Source organism: Lemur catta, chromosome 24 (genome assembly GCF_020740605.2).
Source record: "Lemur catta isolate mLemCat1 chromosome 24, mLemCat1.pri, whole genome shotgun sequence".
NCBI lineage: Eukaryota > Metazoa > Chordata > Mammalia > Primates > Lemuridae > Lemur > Lemur catta.
The window spans coordinates 9,202,058-9,218,144 of NC_059151.1; the positions used below are offsets into that span (position 1 = coordinate 9,202,058).

The window sequence follows — 16,087 nt, forward strand, 5'->3', positions numbered from 1 at the left end:
GACACACTTCTCAGAATGTATCCCCATCATTAAGGGACGGGTGACCGTACGATGAACCATATGTTTGGCAGTGACTGTCCCTCCTTCATAGTCCATCAGACATCAAGGTTCCTGGACTATCGTGTAACACTAAAACAGTGACGAAAAGCTTATGACCCAAGAGACGGTAGACATGGGCACATCATTCTGGAAGGAGCACAACCTCAAAATACGTCCCAGGGTTGTTTGGTTTCCTCTGAGCCAATGAATCACCAATAAGATGAAGACCTATTATATGTCTAACAACATAAAAATATATATAGACAGACTCTCAGCTCTACAAAGGAGCTGAGCTGGGGAGATGGAATTACTCGTGAAATCGCTAGAAAACAACTGAGTGCTAAATTTCGCGGAGAGATAAAAGCATCCATGCCCCATCAAAATGGGGTATGAAATTGGTACTTCCAGAGAATGATAAGCTTAGAGATGAGGTGGATTCGAAAGGACGGGGAGTAGGTAGAAGCTTCCGGAGAAGGCATTTTGTGCGATGACGCCATGTTGTTAGGATTAGGGCCACTTGGCTAAGGCAGCCCTTATCTTCACTCTGCATGCCTCTGATGCCATGAGAACAAGCTCTGGGAAGTTAAAATTCCTCTGATGTGTTGGGGGACAGGCCAGCTCCAGGTTTCCTGACAGTTTGCAGTCACTGAACTGAGCCTTGTCCACAGAGGTAGCAGTGGGCTTCTTTTATGCATCTGCACCTCCAAAACTCAGTCTAGATCTTGGTGGTGCAGGTCCCTGGCCAGGGGAGGGCTTTGGCAAACAGCAGGCGCTCAAATAGGCTTCTTTACTTTCCCAGAAGTTGACTCATAAAGGTCAAGGAACGTCCAAACCTAGTCTTTCTTATAAGTTATCAAGCAAGTAAAATATATATAAAATAAATAAATTCAGACATAACTCAGATACTATAAAAAATAGTTACTGTCCTTCTTAAACCAACAACAAAATCTCACTGTCCCCGTGAGGGGCAATGGAGATCAAAAAATGGGCCTTGAGCTTGCTATTTTAAAATTAAAATACCAGTGCCAATGAGAAATTGCAGTCAGACACGAGCTAGACTGTCACCCTGAAAGCTCACTCACCATAGACTATGACAGTGGCCGTTGTGCTTTTCCTCTTGGCAACAATGTTCTTGGCGACACAGGTATAATTTGCAGTGTCTGAGAGCCGGGCCTGCTTTATGATGAGGTTGTGATCAATAGTAATATAAAAATTCCGATCTTCAACGGGATCGATGATGTCTTCATTTTTCAACCATTCCACCTAAAGATGCACAAGAAAAACAGATAAATCCCCCAGTAGGGATCCCTTGATAGCTTTCTGTCTTAATGTGTGTCTTGTAATCTATACAATGTTCCATGCTATGAACTTCTGCAAGTGACTAGCGGGAAGTGACTTTCCGAGGTCATGTTAAGTGTCACTCACCTGCCAAAGCTGCTGACTCTGTCTGTACGACATTATTCTCAAACGTCAATGAACCAGTTGGGATATACAGTGTTCAAATTGTTTTCACTTTGCCCTGTGGGCAGGAACGCAGAACGTGCACCGCCAAGTTCAGAACCCAATCAAAAATAATAGGATAAGCATTTCAAACTGAACTCAAACCTTTCGCCATTTGATTTGTTTACTCTTGGCAACTTACGTGCTGCTTTGCAGAAAAGAACATAAAGACTATTTGGAAAAGCTCAGAAGGCATTTTAGACATCATGTAGCTGGAATAAAATAACATTCGGATGATTTCCGTGTAGCCTCCCTGAAATATACGGATTAAATATCCCCCAAATGTACTAACTTTAAAATGTAGCAAAACACATATTTGGAGATGCACCTAAGCCAAAATATTTGGAAAAAAAAAAAAGTTTTTCTGCTCACCCTTAATACAATCTGAATAGTTTATAAGTCGTAATCAAATGTCTCCATTTGTATTTCTCTAGCACTCAAATCTTTGGCTCATGGCTTGCTTTTGGGGACCCTGACCTAAGGCAGAACTGTTCACAACTATTGAATTTATTTCTATGCAAATCACAGTGATGTTCTCCTTGCTGAATAAAAAAAGGAAAATATACCCATATAACCTGCCCTTCTGGAAGATAAAGTATTTCTTACTTTTTTTTTCCCTATGCACAGGTTTATTCCATAAAGCAAAACAACATTGATATTTACCACACTTAAACTTTCCTTTTGCATTAGGGTGAACGTAGATACAAGTAACCTTTAGTGGTTGGGAGTCAATATTGTTGCCATTTCCAAAAACCTTAAGGAGCTTCTCCAGCACCACAAGAGGTCTAAAAATTAATCTCTAAATCTGTCAGTGGGTTTGACATTGCACAGCGCTAAATTACATTTAACACAGGAACTCTCAAATAATGCTCCTCTAATCCTTGGAAGAGAGGCAAACATTGAAAAAGAAAAACAAAAATCAACAACAATTCTGAAAATACGGAAACAGATGAGACTGTAGAGTAAATCAACTGTTTATAGTGATGTAAATTTCAAAATAGCTAAACATTCTTGACATTTGCACTCATGGTAGCGAGAAAGAGAATGGACGCCATCTAAAACAGTGGGTTTTTAAAATATGCATGTTGTTTTCAAAGACAGACCGCATTTAGTCTGGATCATGGCTGGATGCATCTGATATATACACTCCTACTCACTTGACCTGGATTTTCTAGAAGTTTGGCTCTATGTGGGGTAATACGATATTGCTGGAAGTGCACAGGGAGAAAGTAGCAAAATTGATGCTCTTAGAAATCTTGACAATAATTGAAATTGAATAGTTTTTGAAGCTGATCTTTACCTAGGTTACCAATGCCATTCTAGAAAAAAGCTTTCTAGTAATAGAAGTCACTGTAGGGCTCTCCTAAGTTGGTCTTGGATCCCTTCTAAATTTTTGCATGCTCAGTGTGCTTTTAAGAACGCATACCGCCCCTATTCTTTGAAGGACAGCTCTCGTACTCATGGATTCTCTTTGCCTGGAAGTGCTTTTGAGTTCACAACTTCCCCGTGAGCTATTATTGACTAACTGCTGTGGAAATACGCCTTCAGCACCACTGGGCCAGAATCTGAGCTGTAACTCTCCAGGGGTCCCCTGTGGGGATCAGGCTGAAGCTGTATCCCTGAGACTCCTCCTGAATTTCCACTATTACAGGTGGAGCATCCCTAACAAGATCCAAAATCTGAAATGCTCCAAAATGCAAAATTTTAAAGCACTGGCATGACACCACAAACGAAAAATGCCACATCTGACCTCACGTGACCGGGTGCAGTCAAAATGCAGGGACACACAGTTTATTCAGCATCCTCAAGGGAGTGATGGTGCCGCCAAATAACCACAGGCTGTCCACACGGGGGGTGGAGATGGTGACATCTTTGCTTTCTGATGGTTCCATGTACACAAACTCTGTTGCATGTACAAAGTTATTAACAATATTGTGTAAGGCCAGGCAGGATGGCTCACGCCTGTGATTTCGGCACTTTGGGAGGCCAAGGTGGGAGGATGGCTTGACAACAGGAGTTCAAGACCAGCCAGGGCAACATAGTGAGACCCCATCTCTACCAAAAAAAAAAAAAAAAATTGGAAAAAATTTAGCCAGGCGTAGTCTCAGCTACTCGGTAGGATCATTCGAGCCCAGGAGTCAGAGGTTGCAGTGAGCTATGATCATGCCACTGCAGTCCAGCCTGGGTGACAGAATGAGACCCTCTTCTAAAAATAAGTAAAAATATTGTGTAAAATGACCTTCAGGCCATATGTATAAGGTACATATGAAGCATAAATGAATTTTGTGTTTAAACTTGGGTCCCACCTCCCAGACATCTCATTATGTACATGCCAATCTTCCAAACTCTGCAATCTAAAACACTTCTGGCCCCAAGTATTTTGGATAAAGGATACTCAACTTGTTCTTGGCTTCTACTTTTTTCTTCCACTTGCTCTGCCTACTTTACAGGATGCTCCTTGGAAGCACTTTCTTAAAAAACTACTGGCATTCATACCATTGGCTCATGGTTTGCTTCTGGAGAACCTAAGTCATCGCTGTTCAAAACCATGGTCTCTTCTATGTAAATAGTATCAGCTTAACAACATTGATGTTATCCTAATCATACATGACACAATGAGACCCTAGGGATATTACAAACCACTTGTTAATATAAAGAGGTTCATACATTGGAAGAAAGAGTTCAATCTGCTTGGTCGACAAATTTAAAGAGACTTACATGACCGTTGGGTATATGATCTTTACTTACTTTTTGATATATAACTCCGGAGATACCTTCCTCAGGTATCTCTGGCCAGTGTTGGAGCAGTGGTTCTGACTTGAGCCTGCCAAAAAACCTAGGTATTTTTGATGCCACTGTTTCTTCTGGCATCCTCTCAAGCGATGGATGCTTGATTTCCCAAATCCAACGTATGACTGGGCCTTGGGGTTGGATAAGTGTCTTCTTGCTCAGCATGGTCCATTCCAGACCATTCTCTCTAAACGCCTTTGCTCTGAGTCTCATGGCATTGGACTGTATCACCCAATTTCTACGTTCTTTGGAAGCCATTTACAGACCTCTCAACTTACAGTCATTTTACCTAAAGCATAATTTCTGATGATTTTAGTAACCATGAAGATGACCCTTCCAACATTTTGGCCCCTCAGTTCCGTGACCCTCCCTCCCACAATGATCTTGACCTTTAAGGTCGCACGTTCTAGGCCAGAGGTTGCCAAATCTCGGCTTCCCAACACAATAACTTGGAGAACATTTATAATCCACCAATTCTACATTCAACCCAGAGAATCTAAATCCAACTCACAGAAACTTTTATTCACTGGTCTAGAGTCACTCTTTTTTAAACTCCCCAAGGGTTGTAACTTACTGCTACGGTTGAGAAATGTCACCCTCGATTGTAGTTTAAAATGAGAGCCCTCGACCAATAGCCTCAGTGTCAATTTGGAGTGTAACAGTGATGCAGAATTCCATGCTCTGCCTGCATAAACTTAACTCATTCAAAACGTGCATCCTAAAAAGAACTTCAGCGGATTTGCATGCACATTAAAGTTTGAGAAGCAAAGTTTAGTTCTTGTCCTTACTATTCATTGCAACTCCTCCCATGAATTCACTTTCAATTACCTTTTCCTTTTACCATTTTCTTTCTTGCTCACTGTCTCCGGGATCCTAGTTCAACAATCCATTACCAGGAGCTACACTCAACTTACCAACTTTATTTCTCACCGTCTCGTGTAACCTCTTCCCTCTTTACCAACTGTAAATCCCAACGTCTAACGTTATAAATAATCCTTGCATTACACCCTCAACTCTCTCATCGCTCTCTTACTGCAAGAGACTCGCTTGACCACTCTTCCCCTGCGGCACCTCTGTGTCCCAGAGTGGGCTCGTGTTGAATTCACGATGACAGAACACGAGTAGGCTTTTAATTCTGCCGCGAAGACATACTCTATGATTCCCTCCCACTCTCCCAGACAACTATTTCACACTTTCTCCTCTCTCCTTAAACACCACCTCCCCGTCCATCCTCACTTTCAGCCGATGGCCAAGATTTCTGTGTCACTGAGAAAATTGCCAACGGATCGCAAGAGATCTTCCAGAGCTCCTGCCATCCGCCCACCCAGCCCCATCTGCACCGTCTCTCTCTGGTCACTGGGGAGCTCTCTGTGCTCCCATCTGTCACCTCTGATTTGTCCTCCGTGTCCTGTTCCCCCTTCTCCTACTCAAGGACAAGTCCCAGCCACTCTCTCTCTCTCTCTCTCCTACATTACTCAACTTCCCTCGATACTGAGTCATTTCCCTCAGCCTACAGATGTGTTTTTTCACAACTTAAAACAAAAACCCTCCCCACTCATTTCTGCTTCTAGCCCTTCCCCTCCACCCTTTCTCTGCTCGTCTTACAAAACTCCTTCCAATAGTTGCTTGGACTCACTGTCCTCCATTCCCATCCCCTTCGTCCCTACTGAACCATCCCGATCTGTGCTCACTGCCACTGCTTCATGGGAACTGCTGTCTTCCTTTGTCAAGTGTACTGGTGACAGCCCTAGAGCTCTCTCACCTCACTCCTCCTCTGCAGCACGGGCCCTAGTCGGTCCCTCTCTCCTCCTCCCTTGCTTTCTCTGGACACGATGCTTTCCTGAGTTTTGTCCTCCCTCCGTCATCCCTCCCAGCTTCCTTGGGCTTGCATTTGTGTCCCTGTGGCTCAGTCCTTTGACTTATGCTTTTTTTCCTATTTTCCATGCATATTCACTTCCTTGGTGAGTTCATCCAGCCTTGCACAGATGAATCCTAAATTTATCTCCAGCCCGGAACCCGACCCTGAACTCCAGACTCATACATCCAGCTGCCTTCTTGCAGCTTCACCCGCTCGTGGGATCACGACCTCCCAAACTGCCTTTCCAAACACGCCCTACCCCGCTCAGCTAATGCCAACTCCAGCCTTCTAGTCACCTGGACGCAAACCTCCACCTGAGCAGCGCCAACTGCTCTTTTCCTCTCTCTTTGCCCACTCAGCCCCTCACGACCACCTCCTTCCTGGTGCAAATCACTGTTGTTTCTCTCCCAGATTATTCCAGTAACTTTCTGTCTTACTTTCTGCCTCTGCTGTTCCCCAGGCCCTCAACTGCATTCTCAACACTGTAGTTAGAGCGATCCGTGAACCTCAAGTCAGACCCTGCTACCCCTCATCTCAGCCTCCTCGGCTCACTCAGGGTCAAAGTCAAAGTCCTTACAGCAACCGGCCCGAGCCTGCAATGCAGCTTCCAGAGAATTTTAATTTTCAATAAACAGAATTAGACATCTTAGGACTTCAATTCAGTTCCGCAAGCACTGAGTGCCTACTATGTGCCAATCACTGAGCCGAGTGGTGGGGGAAGGAGAGACAAGGTAAGTGCCTACTTGGAGAGCTCTCAGGATAAGACAAACACACACACACACACACACACACAATTACAGTGTGATAGAAAAACAACAGACATGTGCTAGGATGGAGGTAAACTGAGGCTCAAGTTGGGGGAGGAGATTTATGTATAACCTAGTCTCTAAGGATGAAGTTCAGCTTATTGGGAAGAGCAAGAAGGGAAGCAGGGGATGCGGAAGACATCTCTGGAAGAGGAGGGAGCACGTGCTTTGGCCCAGGCTCGGAAACTCCTTGGGGAGGACTCATGGTGGATGATCAGGGGTCGACTGCACAGTCAGGGGGAGTGAAGCGAGGATGGAGAAGTTGACTTTCAGGAAATCACCAAGGCACTCCGATGCCACGCCAGCACACCCAGCCTTTACCTAGAGTTACTGCAGTCCAAGGAAAGGTGTAAGGTGAAGAGGCATAATGACACTTTGACTTAAGAACGACTGTTTCAGGGCACATTAGGAGGTAGCCCAGTGTAGGGTGGAGACCAGTTAAAGGGCTATGACCACAGTCCAGGAGAAAGACTGTGAAGAGTGAATTAAGAAAGTAGCAAGGGGGGCCGGGCACGATGGCTCACGCCTGTAATCCCAGCACTCTGGGAGGCCAAGGCGGGAGGATCGCTTGAGGTCAGGAGTTCGAGACCAGCCTGAGCAAGAGCGAGACCCCATCTCTACTAAAAATAGAAAGAAATTAGCTGGACAACTAAAAGTATACAGAAAAAATTATCCAGGCATGGTGGCGCGTGCCCGTAGTCCCAGCTACTCGGGAGATTGCGGTGGGAGGATGGTGTGAGCCCCAAAGTGTGAGGCCAGCCTCAGCAATATGGGGAGACTCTGTCTCTCAAATTAAAAAGGAAAGAAAAGAAGAGAACTGAAAGCTGAAAGGATGAGTTCCGATTTGGCTGACCTGGTTTTAGGGAACAGAGAGAGAGAGTTCAAAAGTAGAAAATGTCCTTGTGTCGAAACTGGGAGGGCACAGAAGCGGGTACGAGGAATGGAGAGAGGTTGGTCAAGGGGAAAAAGGAGGAAATCCAGGAGCTTATAGTGAGCAATCCAGGTACCCCGCTGGGTCCCTAATGTGCTTAATCTTTATTCCTTCCAACAGCTCCCTGAAGGAGGTACCTATATGCCCATTTTTCAGATGAGAAGACTGAGGCTCATAAAGAAGAGCTTGCACAGGTTTACTAAGCTCATGAAGGAGCAGAGATGTGAATTCAGGACTGCCTGACCTCTGCATTGTCCTCTGTCTACAAAGCAAAGAATTGGGAGGAGACAACGATGGAGCTACAACTTGAGCGTTGACAGAATGGGCTACAGATCGTGCGACAGTGGCTAGCAAAAGCAGGGACACCAAGATACCTCTCATCCACTCCAGGACTTGGGCTGGGGCTCAGGCTAGTGTCCCCAGGGAAATGGTGAGATCCTTGGGAAAGAAGCAGTGAATGCACCCTTTGTTATTATCAGAGCACGTAGCACTCGTATGACTAACAACAGGTTTGCTTTCAGGGCTAGCACTAGAACTGCGTGCAGTTTGATATTAGAGGCATCAAGAAAGCCTCCTTGCTCTCCAAAATTGCTCCCCCAATTTTCGGCAGTAACTTGAAACGTCTTTAAGAGCGATCAGTTTTAAATTCCACCAATCTCCTAAGCGAAGTATTGCAAGAATGGAAAAATAAACACCACTTGTACTCACTATTTAATTGAAACTAACCAAACAGCATTCATGTGCACAAACGGAAGTAAAACTCAACGGAAATCAAGCAGGTGGCAGAGGGAAGGAGGGAATGGGTGAAATCCCACCTAACGGCTACAACGCACACTATCTGGGCGATGGGCACACTTGTAACTTTGACTCAAGCAACCAAAACATTTGTAGCCCTGTAATATTCTGAAATAATAATTAAAAAATAAATCCCACCATTCAAAGGATCTCTTCACATGCAAATGAGCTGGAGAAATAACAAACTGAAACACATGAAGTATTTCAAATCATGGCATATAAACGACTAAGGGAAGACTCTCCTTGGTTTAGATAGAGGAGCTAGAAGGTGCTAGGATTTCCAACTGGATTCAAGCAGGATTTCAAGCTAGGATTTTGAAGCTAGGATTCCAGTATCCAGAAGCATGCCAACATTTCTAAGGGATACACAAGACAAAAACATGTTTAAGGGAATCAGTGTTTATTTCTTTAACTTGGACATGTACTCTTTCCTCAAACTAATTTCCCTAAGAACTTGCCCTCTGCTTATCCAAAGAAACGCATCTCTTGCATTGAAATCTTACCATCGTGCATTGCTTGAGACTGTACAAACCTCCAGGGTGCCAGACAGGGAATAACTGGGAGTATTGGAGTGGGGTAGTTAAGCAAATAAGGGACTGTAATAACTGGGAAACAAATCCTTTCGCAAGTCACGTGGCTTACAATTCTTTGCTTTCATCAAAATTAAAGGAGGACCAATACGCCAGATGATAGGTCACTAAACATTTAGATGGTAGATCACTATGTGATTTTTGGCATATAACTCGGAAGATGTGCAAAAAGTTGAGGGATATCGTTATGACATAACCTAACTCCACATACTCCTGTTTACTTCTGTGTAAGAAGATCCTCAGTATTTTAACTTATTATAAATGGCAGAAACATAATTCATTGTATTCGGTCTCATTTGGCTTAACGAGCTAACTGGAGGGAAGAGATGATTCCGGTTCTCCTATTACAAGATGTATTTCCAACAAAAACTCAGCCTTTATGCTAACTGATTACTTCTTAAAATTTAAAGTACATTTGGGTTCTTTAGCCAAATTGTGTACTAATCATAATCCAGAAGAAATTTAACACTTTGATCCCTATGATCATAGAAAATAACATTCACATGTGAATTGTCATCACAGAAAACTATGGCATGATGATCTATACAAATTTTTATGCCTAAACTGTATTCTAGTAGGGTGAAATTCTATGAGGAAAATGGTGTAGAAATACAAGTTAAAACAGAAAAACGAACACTGTAAATTTTTCTGCCATTAAGGAGAGTTTGCTCTCATATTTTGTTAATTGATGCACCCTGTTAATCACTAGGGTGTTTGCATTCCACTGGAATCACCTGGGGAGATTTGACGCCATCCTCAGGCCTGGATCCCACCTGCAGAGCTTCTGATTTAATTGGGCTGACACAAGGCCTTGGCATTAGTGTTCTTAAATGCTCCTCAGATGACACCAAAGTGTAGCCACGTTTGAGAACAAGCTTGTATGTATTGGCTGGGTGATTTGCCCACCCTCAAAGACTCATGGTCTCAATAATCACTGACTTCAGTCCCAATTTTTAAGCTCCACTCATATTTCCAACTTTCTAGATAATTCTATTTGGATGCTCAATAAATACGAAAAGCCTAATAGGTGCTCAGTCGATCCCAGTATCTCCTCCTATTGGTCCTCTCTCTATAAATGTGGTTCTTCTGGTCTTACTCTTCTTAAATAATGGAGTTTCAATGGTTCAATTAAGCTCAATTAAGTTGAGCTTAATTCTTCTTTTACATTCTAAAATTCTAAAATTTTCATTATTTCATGAAGTGTGTGTAAATACCACCACACGACACAATAAAATTGTGCTTACTTACTTTTAGAAAATTGATGCGATCGATGTAACACTTTTTAAGTAAATGACTTTTCCCCAAAGACATTTTTGCCTGGATGTTATCTGATTAGCCTAGGAAAACCCATCCAATAAGGTCAGATACGCAATTTGTATCATTTTAATGAATCGAATTTCAGAAACATACAGTCAATAAAACTTTTTTGCTATAAGGGGAAAAACATGCTTTGGAGTCAGACTGGGCTCTGTATCCCAGCCCTGCCACTAATTGAGTTTGCAAACTCATATAGGCTACAAGCTCCCAGAATCATAATCTTCACCTGTGCAATGAAAGGAACTCACCCTCCCAGGGTTGTAGGAGGATCTAATGAGATATGCAAGGAAAAGCACCTGGAATTAGGAGATAGTTAATAAATTTCATTTAATTGCCTCTTCCCCAGTACTAACTTTACCCCAAATAGAGCGGAATCAACATAAATGTATTTTAAACCCCGATGATTCAGTGCCCCCTTAGTGTCTCTATTAAAAAGTACACATGTTCAGATTCATATTATCAAATTCATAGTATCTTCCAAAAAACTCCTGGGAGAAATCCGACTTTCAATTTACCACTGCACAGGCCTATAGGGGGTGGTTTATGAGTCTTTCCCGGGGAGAAAAGTTTCCCCTTATTTACAGCCTCGATCCCTTCCCGTGTATGCACCAGAAGAGATGTCATATTTCTAGCCTTCCTAGGGGGGACCGGTTCCCGGCTCTTGCAGAAGCATAAAATGTTTAGCTTCCCTCCAACAAGTACGTTCGTTCAGTTCTCCTGGTACCTTCAGCGTGGCACGGAGTTCTCAAAACACTAACATGATTTTATTAATGAAGATGAGTGATGCCTAATTTGATTGCAGGTTTTAGGACTGGAGCATATTGATCCTATATTGTGTGTTCCCAGAAAAGGTGTATGAAACTGTCATCCCTACTCGTGTGTGGCGTGATTTAAGGGGCAACTTTTTTATGGCACCAAGATGCATGGTTTTATAGTTTCACTGTTCCTGCTATTGTATAAAAGTCAGAACTATTGGCTGTATAAGTACTGTCAGGAACAGAAGTTTTGCAGCAAAACATAGAGATCGTTTTTCCATGGCTCAGGCTTCCATCATTTCTTTTGAGCAGCTACTCATATTTCAAAAATTCCCTATTACTTCTTCCCTACATACTTTATTCTTCAGTTTAAACTGATTTTTGATTTGTATCATCAGCAAAGACAAAGACAAACAGATCAATATTCCCAACGGATTATCCATTTATAGTTCTTAATTAATATGGCATAAACTATAATCCTCAATTTAATCTTGACTTCCCATACTCATTTTCTCACCTTCATTCACTCCCCTCCTATATCTAATTAAAGATCATAAAAGCTTGGCTACCTAAGACGGATTCTAAAACTTCCACTTCCAGTTGTTCTTTTATATTTAGAGTATATAAAGTGGGGTCCCATTTAGATAAGAGAGTTATTTTCCAAGCATTATTTCCAGTAATTATTTTCATAGTTTGCTAGTAAAAGCTGCCTTTTATTAAATATAACCTTGTTCACATTTTACTATTAAAAAACAAAAGACAAATATTTTGAGGAGGGTGATTAAAAAAAAAAAAAGAAACAATTATGGTCTCTTCCTTGAAGCTTCACCCCTTCTAATTCCCTGGGCAAAGGAATATATTCCAGGATGAATCATGTATTAGGGGCTTTCTAGAAATGTCTGGCACTAGTATTAATGACCATAACTATTTTCAACTACATTAAATGTCTGCTGTGTGTTGTTCCTTATTTTTTTTAAAGCAAATTAGCATTGTGGTAAGAAAAAATACTTCATAATCAGACATTCTAGTGTTATTTCCTGATCAACTATTTCTGGCAAAGCAACAGGGATGACATATTTGCAACCACAATAGTGTAAGACACTAGAGTAACAAATGATGACGTTGTATCTTTAGATGCTAAAAGTACACAGGTGAATATAATTAAATGTTAGGAATGTGAGCTGTATTGGCCAGAAAGGATATAAATTAGGTTCTAAACTAAACAAAAAGCTTTATCTTAGAACTTGCCTTGACTACCTTTAAGAAGACTAATGAATTGATTTCATAAGCCTCTTCTTCATATTTTCTGAATGAACACAGGGGTACAAGCTTTGTATGCATGATGAAATAATTTGGCTAAACTCTCTCTATAACCCTGCCAAGTAATGGAACCAAAAATGCCGATAAAACAACAACAGAAACACAATCAATTTTCCATCAATCAGAAGGCTCCAAAGTTCAGATACATAGAAACAGTTGAGTAGAAATGAGAACAAATTATAATCGGATCCTGATTCACATACGCTTATAATACCATCAGTAAAACCCTACAGGTTGAATTTTGTGCTTCCTTTCAGTGTGATATTTTCTATCGACAAAGCTGAATTGTTTTTGAGAGTTTTGAATACTTCTGCTTAAGAACTTTGTTTATTTCTATGGTTCAGGGTAAATAAATGACATCCTGCATTTTACCAATAGAGCAATAGTATTTTTTTCAATTGTTGTTAAAAAGGAAGGAAAGACCACTTAAATTCTTTGCAGAGATCCTTCAGAGATGGTTGGACTTTGGTCAGGACCAGCTAACAATGAGAGGAGCTCAGCTCCTCAAGTCACTGTTTGGCACCTTTACCCTTCTCGTACATTAGCTTGTTAACCCTGTGATTGGTTAAGGAATCATCTAATCATACATGTCAATAATAAAGAGCAAAGCACCTTGTAGTTTTCTCTCCTATTCTACTCCCCTGTGAAAGACAGATGTGTTGTGTCTAATTATTCACTGATTGGTATCCGGAGAAACATTAACATAATTGGTGCATTTGTTCTAATTAACAGAGGGAAACTGCCACATGCCGCCCAACATGAAAAGTGAGTCCAGTGACCACGAGCTGGAAACATCCAGGTCTATGAGAAAGGTTACTTTGTTAGACTCAAACCCGGGCCCATCAAGTCAAAACACTGGGAGACACGGCAGAGTTGAGAAGTGTCTACACACCTAAGAGAATGGAGGCTCATTCCAGAATCCTTGTGTTACAGGTCCATTAATCAAACAAATGGGAAAAGCAATTATAGAGCCATTATCAAATGCACACACAGCCACGCCAAGATTCTCGAAAGAGCATTCGCTAGAAGCTGGGAGTCTGCCAAGTTTCACTGATGGGCTTAGAAGTCACAAATTTTAAGTTTTTGTGTATTTGTTTGCTTTAACCTTGCCCTTTAGAGTAGTGTTTCTCAAACTCGACTGCATTTTAGAATCATCTGGAGAGCTTTTAAAAAATCCTGATAAGCAGGCTTGACCTATGAAATCAGCATCCCTAGGGTGGGACTTAAGCATTGGTAGTTTCTACTGATTCACAGGTGATTGCCATGTGCCTCCCAAGTTTGAGAACCAGCACTTCAGACTAGTTTTGATGATCGTGCTAAGATTCTGATTAAGTGGTCTAGGGGGAGGCCTGAGATTCTAAGAAGCTCCTAGGTCATGTCCACGTAGATCTGTAGATCATCTATATACTGAAATTTGAATAGCAAGGCTCTGAGAATGCTAAAAGAAATCTACGGCTAATAAGCCTTCTGCAGACTTTTGATAGGTAAGATTTGGATCCAATTGCTCTAGAGTTTGAAGTCTCAGTATTTTCTTCTGGTTTCTCATACTGGTGATAGATGTCTCACCATCTTTTATAGGTGCTTCAAATAACCAAGAAAGTCCTTTGCTGTGGTTACCTGTGCTAGCCGTTCCCTCTTGCCAAGAAACAAAGGCTACTGTGTAGTTTTTATTCCTTCTCAGATTTGGAATAAAAGAAGTATTCATTCACTTCTGCATTGACCACTGTGTAATACACTTTGCACCTTTCAGTAGCTTTGTGAAAACATGGTTATTTTTTATGCTTTAAAAGAATGTTGGTCTTTAAACAAGCTGAAATTGTATCTTTAGAGAATGGTTTAAAAAAAAAATAGCCAAAGAAGAGGGGAAAAAAAAAAAAAAAAAGCAAGCGGGAACTGTAGTGACATTTTGCTCAGTTGTTGTGACTTCTGCAAAGCGAAGGCATTTGCCAAGAAAGGGAATTTGTTCTCCTGCTGGGGAAACACTCCCTTCGTTGCACATATGTCTGGCTCGTTGCTTTTCAGAGTTGAAGGTACAGAGACCATATTGTGCAAGCGAACTTGTCTTGAAATCTGGAAACTTCTAAAACCTAAGTTTGTGAAGAGATAAAAGCATGCTAACAAATGAACTAATAGCAAGAACCACCAAAAAAAAAAAAAATGAACTAAAATAAAAACACAGAAAAGACAAAGTAGAATAACTTTATATAATAGCACCTTCCACAGGAGCAAAATGGTACTGAAGTATCCTTAAAAGATTAACTTTGACAGGGCAAAAGGATGATAAATTAACTAGTCCATGGCTAGTTCCTAACCGGTTTTTACTGCAAACTTGCCTTTCAGGATAAGTAACTCTCAGAGTTTTTTCTTCTTTACCAATTAAAAGTGTTTAGGATTGTTGCTAAATCTGATCCTTAGAAAATGCAGGCTTTTTTGCTCTCTCTGTCTGCTACTTTTCCTTTACAACGACTTTATGACAAAAAGTGTCTGTAGGCATATGGAGAATCATTAGGAGAAATTCCAAAGCAAGAGAACTTGTCAAAGAAATAAAAACTTTTTTGAACAACAAGGGCCCTTAAAATAAAAAAAATAAATAAAATAAAAGTCTCCTGCTCTGATCATGAGCATGGGCTACTTCTTTCCTGTCGCCGAACTGCCACCGAGATAGACTGTATTTGAGAACAGACCACGTCCACTGACCACTGCTTTTAGGTCGTCTAATTTAGAAAAGCTTATTCCAATGGGTCAGCTGAACTTGAGAAAGATTTCATTTTCTCCTGAAAGACCGAATATATTCTAGATTTTCTTCATTTAATAAAACCCAATTTAAATGCCAGGTCAGAGTTTTTAATGCCCACAGGAATTAAAATACACATCCTTTATTTCTCTGCTTTTCTTCATCTCTTCTATTCCACCCTAGGGTAGGTGACCATCTACTCTTGCTTGGGGGACGGCAAGAGCCCTTAACTGGTGTCCCTGCTTCAATGCTTGCACTCCCCTAAAATATATATTTCCATGCATCAGCCAGGATGATATTTTAAAGATATAAGTCAGGTAATGACAATTCCTTACTGAAAATCTCCAATGGCTATTCACGCGTTCAGAGACAACTCCAACTCTCTTAATGATGTCTACATGTTCTTACCCTCATCCTTCCCTCCTGACTCAATATCTTCCTGCCCCCCCTCGCTGCTCAATGATTCTCAGATACACTGGCCTCTTTTTCTGGGTCCTGTAACCCATCAACTCCTTCTGAGGGTATTTGTACTTGCTGTTCCCACCGCCCGGAGCTTTCTGACCCAGATCTTGTCAAGACGGGCTCTTTCTTTTCATTCAAATCTCAGCTCAAATACTGTCCCTTCCGATAAAACTTTCTTTGAACTCTAAAG

The 16,087-nt window shown here is 41.5% G+C and overlaps 1 protein-coding gene across 2 annotated transcripts in view; it reads right to left on the reverse strand.

Annotated features, from left to right (window-relative positions):
- UNC5C (unc-5 netrin receptor C) overlaps positions 1 to 16,087 on the reverse strand; it is a 344,945-nt gene that overhangs the window by 61,865 nt on the left and 266,993 nt on the right. For both annotated transcript variants that reach the window (XM_045536735.1, XM_045536736.1), the window contains exon 5: positions 1,122 to 1,302. In XM_045536735.1, coding sequence (XP_045392691.1) covers positions 1,122 to 1,302 — 181 coding nt within the window. The remainder of the gene's footprint in view (positions 1 to 1,121; positions 1,303 to 16,087) is intronic.